This window comes from Rhipicephalus sanguineus, unplaced genomic scaffold, assembly GCF_013339695.2.
Source record: "Rhipicephalus sanguineus isolate Rsan-2018 unplaced genomic scaffold, BIME_Rsan_1.4 Seq4304, whole genome shotgun sequence".
Taxonomy (NCBI): domain Eukaryota; kingdom Metazoa; phylum Arthropoda; class Arachnida; order Ixodida; family Ixodidae; genus Rhipicephalus; species Rhipicephalus sanguineus.
Window position 1 is genome coordinate 190,740 of NW_023615237.1, and position 14,263 is coordinate 205,002.

The window sequence follows — 14,263 nt, forward strand, 5'->3', positions numbered from 1 at the left end:
ATTATCGCGAGTGTCATGCCCTTGCTGTTCTTGTGTTCCTTATATATGTACGTACGTTTCTTGAATAAACACAGTTGGAAATAGCGCCAGTGCCGTCCTCTCTGTCTGTCCGTGTGTTGCTTTGCGCTACAATTTTTTCCTTCAGTTGTGCTAGGAGGCCGAAGCTGGATCTCAACGGCCGATGAATAATTTTCTTAGTTACCGCTGGTGAGGCATTCGAAAAGGAAGAAGTGGCATCAGTCCCAATTGTCAAATGCAGGGAGGTTTGCCTAAAGCTGTTTCGCTTCAACATTTCGACATATAGGTCATACAGCCCACGCGGTGACGGTGCGACGTGCTACCTCAAACAGAACGGGAGACGGTGTCTTTAAGAACGTGATAAAGCGAAAAGATGTATATGCAATAACAGCCACAGAAATTGCGCTACTTGCTGCGTGAGGTATTGTCGCACATGAGAAAGCTGGAGAGTTTCACTTCATTTTGCTCATATTTACCAGGTTCTAGTCAAACGGAAAGATGGTAATTTTTCCAAGGGGCTTGTTTTTTCGTTAGACATAACCAAATTAATCCATCAGAGTGTTAGGCCAGGGAAAGCATAGGGGACATTAATTGTTGTCTTTAACTGCAGTGCGGTAAATTTTGACTTGAACTGAAATAAATTAAAATAGACGAAAAGTTCTTTCCTTGGCCTATTTGAATAAATTGGTTATAACTGACATACATATTCGCAAATGAAGCACCTGAGTCATTGAGCCGACATCTTTGAGGACGACTGATCTTGAGAGGGATGAACCAGCCGGCAGGCACAGAAAGAACGAACCGACAACACCGCTCATGCCATACGCCAACATCTCCTGTGGATGAAGAAGAAAATGTATGGGCAACACATTTCCGTAGTTTATTAAAAGCGAAAACAAAGTTACCTGACCGGGCAATTATGTAAAGTTCTTTTTCTTTTTTTGACGCTTCATAGAGCTGAAGTTCTCTGCTCGTATGTTCCCCTTGTCATTTCGCGTCCTGTTAACGAAGCGGCTCAGAAAAAAATCATACCGTTATAAGTTATCAAAGAACTTTTAACGGGCTCAACCATTTCTATGTAATGCAAATATGAAGTATATATGCACTGGAAATTTTGCGCCTGCACAAGTTCACGATGTTAAAGTACTTTTTACTACAACCGCAGTACTGCGAGTAAATGATACAAGAGCGCATTTCACGTGCCGTGTCAAAATTTACATTCGAGCTCTGGTTTTCATGCTGAGCCATGAAGGCCATGATTGGCATCGCTATTGCTACTTTATCACTTTTTAGTTTGGGACGGATCTGGTTGTCTCAGAATATCACATCACTTGCGAAAATTCTCAGAACGCCAGAAGAATGTTCGACTTCTGGGTCAGGTTTAAAGTCGTGAATGCGCCTTCTTTCTATGGCATCCCGAAACGAAGGATGGTTTGGGGCTCGCTTGGTCTTCTCATCGCTATCCAGTGAATCCAAACTTGATCCCGACTTTGTCAGGAAGCGAGCATGCACACGAAGGCGCAGTTACTTCAACGTATATTGCAGGAGGCATATTGTGATTCGGTTCAAGATGTTTAATGTTGCTTCATTTTGATATGCGCACCATTGGGCTCTAATATATTAAACAGGGGCGAAGTATAGAATTTTGAATACTTTTGAGGGGCCTTTTTAGATTGTTGTAAAGAGGTCAGCGATAAATCCCGCCACCGACGGCCGTCAACAACCATCACCGATGACAACGAGCCAGTCCACACCGCCTTCGTCTTAACCCGCTTCCTTGTCGATTCAAAGGTGCCAAGGGCACCCCAGCTGCCCTACATTCCTGACATGGCTCCTCCAGACTTCCCTTTGTTTCCGCGATTGAAAACTCCCATGAAAGGACATTATTTCGGAACGCTTGAGAAAGTCAAAGAGGCTTGCACCAAGGCTTTATAGGACATTCCGGAGGATACCTACCATGATGCCTTCGATGCGTGGAAATCTCACTGGAAGCGATTTATTGTCTCAGGAGGAGCGTATTTTGAAGTGATTGAAGTGTTGTAGTGATCTGATGAATACATCTTTTTTAATCGACCCATTGACATTACTTTCCAGACATACCATGTACTCATTCTCAAAAGTACCTTGAAAATATGAAATGCGCTATCACAACCACAATGCCGCAATAAATTATTACGAATAAAATCTCAAATTCTCAGATAAGCCTCTACAGCCAAGAAGGACAACAGTGATTCTCCAAGAGTTAGTACAGCAGAGGACAGATGAAAAAAAAAATTAGGGTGGCTTTCAGTGGAGGCGCAATACTAAGGAGACGGCGGAGCTGATGGGCACCAAGGCACTCCTGCTTGTGGCTGTTCTGCTAAGCTTTGCATACTTTCTCTTTCTTTCTTCCCCTATCTCTTTATTTGTTCTTTCTTCTCTCTGTTTGTTGGCATGTCATTTTTGCTCTCTTAGTTTCTATCTCTTTCTCTCTCGCTTTCTCTCTATTTCTTTCTCTTTGTGCCTTTCGTTGTCTCTATTTCTCTCTTTCTTCGTTTTTTTTATGCTATGATTTACTCGCTTCCCTCCTAACCCTCACTTCTGTGCTACTAACCTGACTTCTCTTTCCCACCCCCTCACTATACTATATTATAGAAGCTACTATACTATACTATATACTATATACAAGCCACTACACTATACTATGCTCTGTTAGCGTGTCTGGATAGCAGAGTGGTTAAGATGCTCGCCTTCGGATTGTTGGTACGCGTGTTCGAATCTCGCCTCGCAAAGAAATATTTTGCCCTAGAATTTCTCTCTTTCTCAATCATTGTTTCTGTTCCCTTCTCTCTCTCTCTTTTCCTTTCTCACTGTCTGTACTCGTTGTATCGCTCAACAGGGTTATTGTATACTGCGCCGGAGAAATCGGCACGCACGTGTTCTGGCAGCGAAGCAGGAGATGCAAAATACGACGACAGTGAAGAAGAGGGCGAAGAGAGCGCGTGCCTGTTCATGATGATGATAGTCTTCTGTTCGCGACAGACAGATTACGGCCGGCTGGGGCAGCTCCGCTGTTAAAATTCGTGAATGCGGGGTGTCGCTGGAGCCGACGTTTCGACAAGCGGGCTTTTCTTCAAGGCTGCAACGCCGCAAGACTGCAGGGCTTCATGGCTGGCAACCAAGTTGCAACCAACTAGCAGCCTTGAAGCCCTGCAGTCTTGCAGCGTTGCAGCCATCGAGGTTGCAGCCTTCAAGAGGACAAGCCCGCTTGTCGAAGCGTTGGTTCGAGCGACACTCCATGTACATAAATTTTTCATCTCTTCCAGGTTCCCCTGAATTTCTGCCTTGTTTGTATTTTGGTAAGAGTAGTAATTCCCACGAGTAGCGTGTAAATTTCTCTTTGTTTTATATATCAACGTATACATCACATGATTGTTGATTCATAGAAGGAAACATGTAGGGCTTTTTGGATGAATTGCTTAGGAAACGTGTTGATTCCTCGGCCGGTCTTCGAACGAGGGCCACTTTTTTCGACTGCGAAAATTTCCCCACGTCGCTTCACTATACTGGTCATTTGAAGGCACTCTTGTCTTTCATTGAACATTCATTACAGAGCGGAATTTGGGTGAAGAGATTCGCCAAATGTCTTGGATCTTGTCGCAGAGGAAATTGCGGTGAGTAAAATTATGTTTTACTTGAAATATTTTTTTTGTGAGGCGCTGTAGACCATTTTTCATTCGTGTGTCTGATTCGTGTGTGTTCAAGTACGATGTTTATGAAGACGACCAACCTGACTTTTCATGTCACAAGGCACTAACAATAATCTGGAGTTTGCTGTTATACTATATTTCTTTCAATGAAACAGGAATGTATTATAATCGAACTTTAGTAAGCGGGCAGTGCAGTGCAGTATTATCAGAAATGTATACTCTTTTCGCGCCTGTATTTTCGTCTTAGGCTTGTACGACGTAGACGGAGTGGTGTCGTCATGTGTTCGATAATGGACGTGACTATATACTGTGGTTAGACGTTTTGATAATGCCTGAGGCCTGAAATGTTGCACCGAGTTGGAACGAAGTTTTGAAGCACCTACCTGACTGGCGTCTGTTTTGAGCCGTCGCTTTCGGCCGAATAATTCCGCCATTGCGTATGTAACGACAAACTGGACAATGGCGATGGCTGCCGCATCAGGTAACAGTGAAACCCAATGGTTCATGGACGGCACAGTGGGCAAGGGGAACCTGGAATAGGTGACATTATTATATAGGCCGTTCATGGATTTCCGGTTGAAATTTAGGCGGCTTATAGACAATATTGCATTTAGGTAACTGCCGTATAAAATCGGCAATATAAAGTGTAGAGGTGAAAGTTATGTTAAGAAGGAAAAATTTCACATACTGACACCACTTAAATGCTACTTCAAACATAAGTTGCCGCAGTGTCAAGGATAAAGCGGATTAGGTTCATTGCAAAGTGTGTTTGGCGAAACCAAGCGCAGTCCGTGACACCGAATTTACAATGGCGCCGCACACGACGAAGATTTTAGAGTTGGCTGTGTGTACGTGCTTTAGAAGAGACAAGAAGAGTCACGGAGGGGAGTCATTTACTCCAGTCAATAACAATATTTCGTGTCCTTGGCTCGAAATGGGCAATGCGTTGTATGGCAACGTTTGGTGCAAAGAAGTGCGCGAAATGACTCCAAATGTGATTCAGTTCGTGAGAGTGACATGTCTAAAAAAAGCGATTTGATCATTGGGCGCGGAAGGGAGTGGACTTGTGTCTTTCCGAACTTATATGGAGACTTTTAAAAGCCTGTCAAGCTTCTTTTGTTTTAACGTGTTCCCATGTCATGATTCCCCACGAACAATGCCACAGTACTGTCCTAAAATCGAAGCGCTGATAACAATACCAATGTGTCTAAAAGCTATAAGAACAAAAAGATCACATCCCACTTAATAACCGTGAACACCGGTTTTCACAACGTTGCCACGAAGTGTGTTGCTAACAGAATTGTGAGCTGCAGCATTAAACACACAGTTTTAGCTTGGAAGATACTTTTTACGAAAGCTGCATTACCGCACTGACCAGAGAAAGAGGTGCGCAACCATCTGCTCCCGGCTGCCATTTATAGGACTCACTTCCCCACTCCCGTGCCCGGGAGCTCATTGCCTCCGCGCTTCTCACCCGAGAGTGGAGAGGGCGTTGCATATGCTGCCTTCTTGGTCCTTTAATAAGCTACACAGCTTTGTTAAACCTGTGGCGGCACTTAAAAACCGTGCCAAGTTATCTCAATCTTGCAACTTACCCTGACTTGATGTGTCCAACCACTCTGACGTCATGCTTTGTGTCGAGTTCGAGAAAATGAGAAGAAAGAGTGGCTGCCATCACCTGGATAAATGAAAATAAAGCAAACGTTACGTCTCATTGTACTGATCAAACATTTTGCCCCATTATATTGTGACTGTTCAGTAGACGTTTTCATGTCGCAGGAAATGCACTCACCACACAGTACAGCGCTGATAACTGCTTCTTCTATCGAGGAGAATTGTCGAGCCTCATATGACAATGATTGCCTTCTGGTGCACGCGAGAGGATTGGTTCATCGCACAGGATCAGAGGTCGGGATAATCAGGTAATATCTATTCCTCTGTTTCAGGTTCCTGAAAGCTTTCAACTCAGGTGCTGTTCACTCGAACGCGAAGTTTAGCGTAACGATTTTGTAAGCAAAGTTAAGTAACTAGTACTCTGCATCATGTACGAGCTCACAGGTAGCTCTTCTGCTATTTCAATTTGTGTTACATCAACTGATACGGCGATACCTTGCGGGACATGACTTGCCATTCTTGAAAAGCGCATCGTCACTGGTGTAACTGCAGTGGTCGCAGTCAAGATACAATATCATAATTCCGGTCATTATTAACCAGCGTATTTTTGTGGCGACAGCTAAAAAAATAGCAGAAGTTATGTTCCTCGAGTCCGTGTTTCTCTGGAGATAGCAACTTGGAATGTACTCTAACATAGTACGCAGTGCTCTCAATTTATTTTGTCGAATATTGTTCTCAAAGGCACCACGACCAAGTATGAACCGCTACCAAATCATTCAAAATTGAGGCGTGCAAAGACGGACACAATAGAGGAGAATGAATAACGTAGACGCATTCACTCAACTGAAGGGGCGCATTAGGCTAAAAAAATAACGTAGATGCAAAGCTTTTCGTAAACACAGCAAGGACAACGCCGCCCGTCACTCCGACACACATGTTGGTCTACGCGAGGCTGATTGTAAATGGGCCAGTTGGTACATATGTGAGCGTGCAAAGAGCTCGCAAAGACGGGACAACGCTAGATATCGCTGTTCAAGCCTAACAGTAGCGTAGACTCACAGTTGTGGCACAGCCATCGACGATCGGCACTGCCATTTTGGAGCATACGTAGATGACTTTATTAACAGTATAAGGTTATTAAGGTTTATTAGGTCGAAATACCTTGCGAGCTTTGGCAAGACCTAGCGATATGTCGCGAAACCTGGGCAAATATCGCATGATATCATCAATGATGTCTTGTGACAAGGTGACGTCGTCGACGATATCATGCAGTGGCGCCATCATGACGTCCCAGGTAGCCAAAATTCGTGACGTCATGATGATGATGATGATGATGACATGTGATGACTTTGTCACATGGCATAATTGCTCAACGGAAGATGGACCGATCCCCGAGGTAGTGCAAGGAAGGAGGTAGAGAAAGCTTCACAGTAAAAGGGTCTAGAGGTTATGGCTTATAGACAGCTGACCCGACGGCCTCGGAATCGAATTCCGGCCGCATTTCGATGGAAGCGAAATGATTGATGCCTGTGTACTTAGATTTAGGTAGACGTCAAAGAACACGAGATGGGCAATATTTCCCTAATCCACCACTACGGCGTCTCTCATCATAATATTGTGGTTCTGGGACGTAAATGCCCAAATTATATTTACTGTGGTGGGGTGGATAAAATTGACTGAGAAATACAAAGGAATGTAATGCATGTCTCTTGAGAGCATATGCTTTCGATTGTTCTCACCTTAGCGTTTGCTAAAGGAATTGTCAATTTTGTATATATACCTTAGCTTCAGCTGCACTGTGTCCTTTCGGTAGATTGCCGGTGTTTGTGTTCTCTGGTACTCTACTCTTGTACGAATGTTTGCACGCCTTTATTTCACGATGAATTGCTACCGGCTAGGCTTTATTTTTTGCAGGTTACAACGGCCGTGGGGTTTGCACAATGCGCTTGGGCATCGTTTCCTGGTCGCGCGCAGATTTCCCATATGAGTAAACCAGAGATTTGCCACATTTAAGCCTGTGGAAGCGACATCAGTCGCATTTTACAGTTGTTGGCCTTGTTGCAGTTGAAGGTGACATTAGACCGTCTAGGGCCGATTTAGGGGAAGTCAGCAAAGCGTGCTGAATATACACAGATGCGCGGCGCTACGATTTGTATCCTGTTCTTCCCTTGAATAACAGAGGTGGCTCCAGAACGTACAATCATGGTACACTTTAGCGCGTCCTATGGCGGCTTACATGTAGATTTAAGTAGATGCAATGTGAAGACGAACGGTGCTTCCCTATTGGCAGCCGCCACGACTCACCAAGAGCAGATCTGACGGCAAGGGAAACGCTGTAAAGCGCCTCATCTTGCGAGCGACGACTCCCTTCGCCAGTAACAGCACCACGAACGATGCCAGCGAGAGTAGCGATGTCGCAATGTTACTTTGCGGGATGGTCCTTGACACGTGGTACAACGTCTACAATTCAGCACATTAAAAAAAAAGAGACACATTATGTAGGCGTGAGAAAAGTGTATAATAGGCCAGTTAGCGGTGCTTTCATAATCATCACCATCATCACTACTAACGTCATCATCATTCGTTGGCCTTTGAGCGATATTATTTGAGTATTACCTAAGGTCGGAGCATACATCAGAAAAAGGAATGTTTCAAATGTGAACAATAGGGTAAAAATAATAACATTTAGAAGGCTACAGAAGGTGGAATGCAAACGCATTCAAACACACAATTAGTGCAGGTATAACCGACGCATTCACATTTAAAAAACAAATAAAATAAAAGTGCGAAACAGTGAAAGCAGGTACGTCAAGCATCAACCTTCAGAAACTTCTTCAGTATATTCCGACATCTGCGAGGGTTACGTTCAAATACTACGTGTCCAGGTAAACCATTCTATTGTTAAAGTACTGCCGGGAGGAAAGCGTTATTGAAATATTTAGTAGAGCCTGAAGACGCTGACGCCCGAGGTACTTTGAGAGTCGGCGTGAAGTGTATATAATGACACAATAAGCGCGTCGCGTAATTGTAATAGCGCTGTTGAAAGACACATAAGCAAGATATTTTTAGGTGATGTGCTAATGATTCGATGTGGATGGATGACATGATGGTTTTCGCGTTGAGCGGATAGTCGTACTGGGAAGTAATAAATTGGGCTGCGCAATTTTGGGCTGCTTCAAGTAGCTCAACAAAGTACGCCTGATGGGGTTTCCACGTCACCGACGCGAGTCCCAGATTAGTACGGATATATGTATCATATGCTAGCTTACAGATCACAGGAGTCACGATGATAGAGGCTGTCTCAATAAACACAGAGATATACAATCTCCACACGTCACGGTGGCTTAGTGGTTATCGTGCTCGACTGCTTAACCGCAGAGTGCGGGATCGAATCCCGGCTGCAGCGGCTGCATTTTCGATGGATGCGAAAATGCTTGAGGCCCGTGTACTTAGGTTTAGGTGCACGTCAAAGAACCCCAGGTGGTCGAACGAAATTTCCGGAGGCCTCCACTACGGCGTCTCTGATAATCATATAGTGGTTTTGGGACGTTAAACCCCAACACTTATTATATATCATTTCCAGTAGCCAGAGTTTGCAGAAGCATGGTAAGCTGGGCCAGTTCGTAAGGATTCATGGTGAAACAGCGCAAAAAAAAACAAGAAAAGGAAAATCCTGGGAGAGAACACAAAAAAGTCGAAGAAACAGTGCCTGCTTTCTTCTTCTCTTGTGTGTTCTCGTCCCTTTTATTTTTTTCTTGCGCCGTGACACCGTGAGCCGGATTCTTGATTTGGGTGGACCATGCAAGCTTGCTAGTGATGGTAACGGTGGAGATTATTAAACCAGCTAAATAGAAAAGCCATGCAAAGAGTAAGAGTATTACATAAGAGAGTATTTCCGCGATACGCACATTACCTTTCATTCTGGGACAAAATTATTGGTTGTAAGGAAATCAGGTGGAACACATCCCACAACTGATATTGACGTCAATGTAATTTCATGGTATCCAAAAGCGGTCCCATGAAATGGTTGCACGAGGTCAAGTGGCCCAGGGCTCTATCTATATTCACGTTCACATAATATTAGCACCAGCACTAGTAGGACAACTAGCCTTTTAAGAACAGTGTTGATTTTCACGCTCATGACCTTTAAGTTAAAACTAATCTGATCAAAACAACAAAGCTAACGGGAAAACCAAACGTTTAAGCTGCTAGATGAAGAAAGAAACATTAATGAAAACAATAGGCCGGCAATCTTGGTTTTTGTGGCCTCAGTGGCAGCTCGCAGTCCCTAGACTTCAAGCGTTTTTTTTAACATAGTATATTTGTGCACAAACCGAATTTATTCTTTAAAACTCTGTTGCAGTTTTCACGGAACACTCTTCGCTCTATAGTTCACATGAAGGCTAGAAACATGGGTTGACAGCCTGTCGTGCCATAGCTACGCCTATATAAGTGGGTTATTATAAGTTTTGCATTTACAGACCGCGACCATTTGTTCAATGTTATTCTGATGAATTTTAAGTACGTTGTGAACTGCATGTATAGATTTTGATAACGTGGTTCCTGCTACTTAAGCACTGAAATTTACTTATGCTGATTATTGGTAAACATATCGAAGGCAATTGCAGCGCTGAATAAGAATTTGAACAAGAAAAAGCAACTCACCAGAGGTGCGCCGAAGACACCCTGCGTAGGCTTGACGTCGACGCCGAATACTGACGGCAGTTGACTGATGATCACGGCAAGAGAGCAGCCTGAGAGGAAAGCCTCGCCTGTTATAGGTGAGATGATCACTGCCAATTGGTCCAGCCGTAGTATCCACATCGCAACCTTAACGCACAGAATGTATAAAGAATCAGCGTAGCTTGCACTGGAGGCGCAGCGCTAAATAGACAGCGGAGCCGATGGACACCTATGTAGCCCTGGATTTTGCTGTTTTCATAAATTTTCTGAATGTACTCTTTCTTTCTTCCTCTATTTCTTTCTTCTCTCTTCTCTTGTTTTTCTGTCGTTTTTCCTGTGTTTAATTCTATGTATTTCTTTCTATGTATAAATTTCTCTCTTGCTTCCTCCTTCTTTCTGTCCTTTCCTCTATCTCTCACTCTAGTTCCTGCTCTCTTTCTTTGATTCTCTCTATTTCTTTCTCTTTCTGCATTTATTTCTCTCCATTTCTCTCTTTCTCCTTCTTTCTATGCTTTCTTTCTGTTTCTTTCTCTCTCTCTGTGCTCGTTCTTTCACCCATCAGGGTTATCACAGGCGCCGCCGGAGAAATCGGCGCAACGTGTTCTGGGAGCGAAGCAGACGATGATGATGAAGAAGATGTAGAGAGCGCGTGCTGGTTAATGATGATGATCATTTCTGCTTCCGACAGACAAATGACGGCAAGCTTAAAAAGCTTCGCTGTTAAAATAAGCGACCATGGAAACAAACAATAAGTTAAATTCTATGCTGAAATCCGACTAACGAGGGCTGTCTTTACTTCGGACAGGTTGGGATGAGGAGAGGGAGGGGAGAGTGCAGGCGTGGAAAGCTGCAAGCGTAGCCAGGAGAACACATTGCCTGCTGTAATCACAACACACGGAAGCGCGAAGGCGCTGGGTGGTTAGGCAAATAATACAGAAATGCATAAGTTAGCAAAGGACAACATAAAGACACGGTCACACACTCTCAACTCATACCAAAGTGAATAGTTGCATGGATAGAGAATGAATGTTTTTATTTGAGGAGATGGCTCGTCAACGATGACTGGAACTCGGGCAGCATCTTGTGCTCTCGCGACCAGCCTTAGACGATAGTAGACTTTGGGGCGGGCCAACGCTCGCTGTGTTTATTTATTTATTTATTTATTTATTTATTTCAGTACCTTCAGGGCCCGAAGGCGTTACAGAAGGGAGTGGGTAAGAGTATACATAGTAATAGGAAAAATAAGAGTGAACAAAGAAAATGCTGCTAAGAGTAAACATCGCATTCAACAGCAGCCTTAAAAGCAGTGACATCGGTCAATTGGGCAACAGAGGAGGGTAGGTGGTTCCATTCGTTCGAGGTAGTGGGAATAAAGGAATCGTGAAAGAACTTGGTATGTGAAAAAGGAATGTGTACTTTGTGGGGATGGTCACATCTATATGACATGTAGTGTGGTTTGGAAAGAAGGTCTTGTTTTAGTTGTGGATTGTGGTAAATTTTATAAAAAAGAACAAGACGAGACACTTTCCTGCGCGAACAAAGAAGTGGAAGGCCCAAAACTGCCCTAATATGTACAGATGGGCTTGTTGATGAGCCATGATATTTGATGAAGCGGCCGTCAAAGGATACAATTACGCACACACACATAGAGAGAGAGAAATGTAATGCGAAAAGGCAGGGAGGTTAACCGGAAAACAGATATCTGGTTTGCTACCTTCCACTGGGGAAGGGGGGACAAACGCGAAGCACACACACACACACACACACACACACACACACACACACACACACACACACACACACACACACACACACACACACACACACACACACACACACACACACACACACACACACACACACAACACACACACAACGCACACACACACACACACGCGCACACACACACACAAACAAACAAACAAGAAAACGCCAGGCCTGCGCTGAAACCGCAGCACAGTCACAGCGAAAGTTGGAAGCAGAAATGCTTTCATTTGGGCCAGTTGGTGCAAACTTGTAACTTGATTCATGGCTGCGCTAAAAACACGGACAACAGAAGAGACGTACACAGGACGGGCGCAAACTACCAACTTTATTACTGAACGCCAAAGTTAACCTATATATTCACGAATCTTATCACGTGCTCTCTTTTACGCCCCTTCGCGACTGATTAGCAACACACCCGCCTGGGGCTATCTTTCTTTGAAGCATGGTCATGATATGGTCAAACAATTAACAAGCAAAGAATTCACAGAACCACAAGGCCGATAAAACTAAAATTGGAAGTAAAAAACCAGGACACTGTGTGTCATTCATACAAAGCCGTCTAAAAATTGCAGCTCTTTTTGGAGCAATGTCAAAGAAGGCATGCTTACGCAATGGTCAAATTTCTTCTTAATAAAATAGGCCTCAACAACTTCCCTTTGCAACTTGTTCCTTGATTTAGACAAAAAAAGCGTGTCTTTGAAACTTGGCATGCACCCGCAACGCCTGCAGTGAAAGTCTAGGTGCCCCCCCCCCCCCCCCCCCCCCGGTATTTGTGCGTACCGCTAAGCTATGCTCTCGCGCCCTCTCATTGAAACAGCGCCCCGTCTGTCCAATGTAGACACTTCCGCAGGTCAAGGGTATTTCATATACCACACCTGAAGTACATTCAGTGAAGACTTTGGCGTGGCTTTTGTTGCACACGGAGCGCTTTTCCTTGTGCATCATTGCACATACTTTAGCCAATTTGCATGGGGCGATAAAAACCGTTGTGACACCAAACCGAGTCGCAACTTTCTTTACATAGTGCGACAAACGGTGAACGTAGGGCATTACGTGAACTGGCTGTTTGGCTGCACAAGGCTGCTTTCCTTTTCCTTCTGTTTTCACATTCTGCAAAATACGTTCACAGCAACTCCAGATAAGCTCAGAGGGATAGCCAGCCTCGCTCATGCGTTCAACTTGATAGGCAAGGCTTTCTCGAACCCTATGTTGCCATGATACGGCAGCAGAGCGTCGCAATGCCTCTTTTTGTTAGCTTGGAATGCGCGCTGTTATGTGGCAATAAAGCTTTGCTTGTTCTTGGACTGTACATCCAACAGATGTGACCTCGTTCAAATAATAATCGTCCAAATAATAATAATCCCGTCCTGTGTACGTCTCTTCTGTTGTCCGTGTTTTTAGCGCAGCCATGAATCAAGTTACAAGAAAGCTGGAAGAGCGGCGTTTCTAGAGCCCGTTCTAAGCTGCCTTGGGGCTACTAATACAAGTTCACTAGAAAGGTACCCACTACGCCATAAATCACAATATTTGTGAACTTGGGAAGCACCTACTAAGCCATTATCCGTCATTCCGCGGGGAAGCGGGGCACAAGCTACACGTCTGCAAGGCATTATGTGCCCTTTGTTGACGCGACGACTGATGACGATGAAGAATAATGGCTCAGCCCTTTGTAATGGGTTGGAAGCTTTAAACGGCCCACCAGTTATGCAATTTGCATTGGGTGACGCCCGATTGCTATTTCCCTCTCCCGTCATGCTGTATAACATATGTTGACGTGAGAGAGACCGGGGGGGGGGGGGGCGAAGAACTTTACTGAGACCCCGAGGAAATGGATCATGCGCTTATGGGCTTCCTTGGCAACCAATACAAGTGCACTTGCGAGGAACCCACTACGCTATAAAGCATTGTAATTTTACTGAGACCCCGAGGAAATTGATCTGCGCTTATAGGCTTCCTTGGCAACCCATACAAGTGCACTTGCGAGGAACCCACTACGCTCTAAATAATTCTAATTTTTTAGAAGTAGGGCAGCAGGCACTGTGCCATTTTTCGTCATTTTACGGAGATCCGTGGTACCTGCTAAACGCATGTAAGGCATTATGCGCACTTTGTTGATGCTGTGCCTGATGACGACGAAGAATTATGGCAGAGATCATTGTAATGGGTTGGAAGCATTTCACAACCTACTCGTTGCGCAATTCGCATTGTGTGACGCCTGGTTACAGAATTCGCGTTGTGCGACGCTTGGTGATTATTTTACTCTTCTACCACGCTATATTGCATATGCTAATGTGGTTCCTTCCTGACATGAAGCCTGTATAGGACCTTTTTGCAAAGCAGTTTCAAGCACCGGCATGGCTCAGAGGTTGAATACTGGGCTCCCACGCAGAGCGCCCAGGTTCGAACCTCGTTCCATCCTGGAATTTTTTTCTTATTTCGATCGATACTGGTTACGGACACCGGCGGCGGCGGCGGCGGCGGCGGACAACTAC

The 14,263-nt window shown here is 44.5% G+C and overlaps 1 protein-coding gene across 1 annotated transcript in view; it reads right to left on the minus strand.

Annotated features, from left to right (window-relative positions):
- LOC119377306 (solute carrier family 26 member 6-like) overlaps positions 1 to 14,263 on the minus strand; it is a 54,272-nt gene that overhangs the window by 13,575 nt on the left and 26,434 nt on the right. Inside the window, exons 6-10 of the mRNA XM_049411568.1 lie at positions 9,987 to 10,151; positions 7,613 to 7,781; positions 5,303 to 5,375; positions 4,091 to 4,238; positions 741 to 854 (exon numbers count right to left, since the gene is read on the minus strand). Of these exons, the coding sequence (XP_049267525.1) occupies positions 741 to 854; positions 4,091 to 4,238; positions 5,303 to 5,375; positions 7,613 to 7,781; positions 9,987 to 10,151 (669 nt within the window). The remainder of the gene's footprint in view (positions 1 to 740; positions 855 to 4,090; positions 4,239 to 5,302; positions 5,376 to 7,612; positions 7,782 to 9,986; positions 10,152 to 14,263) is intronic.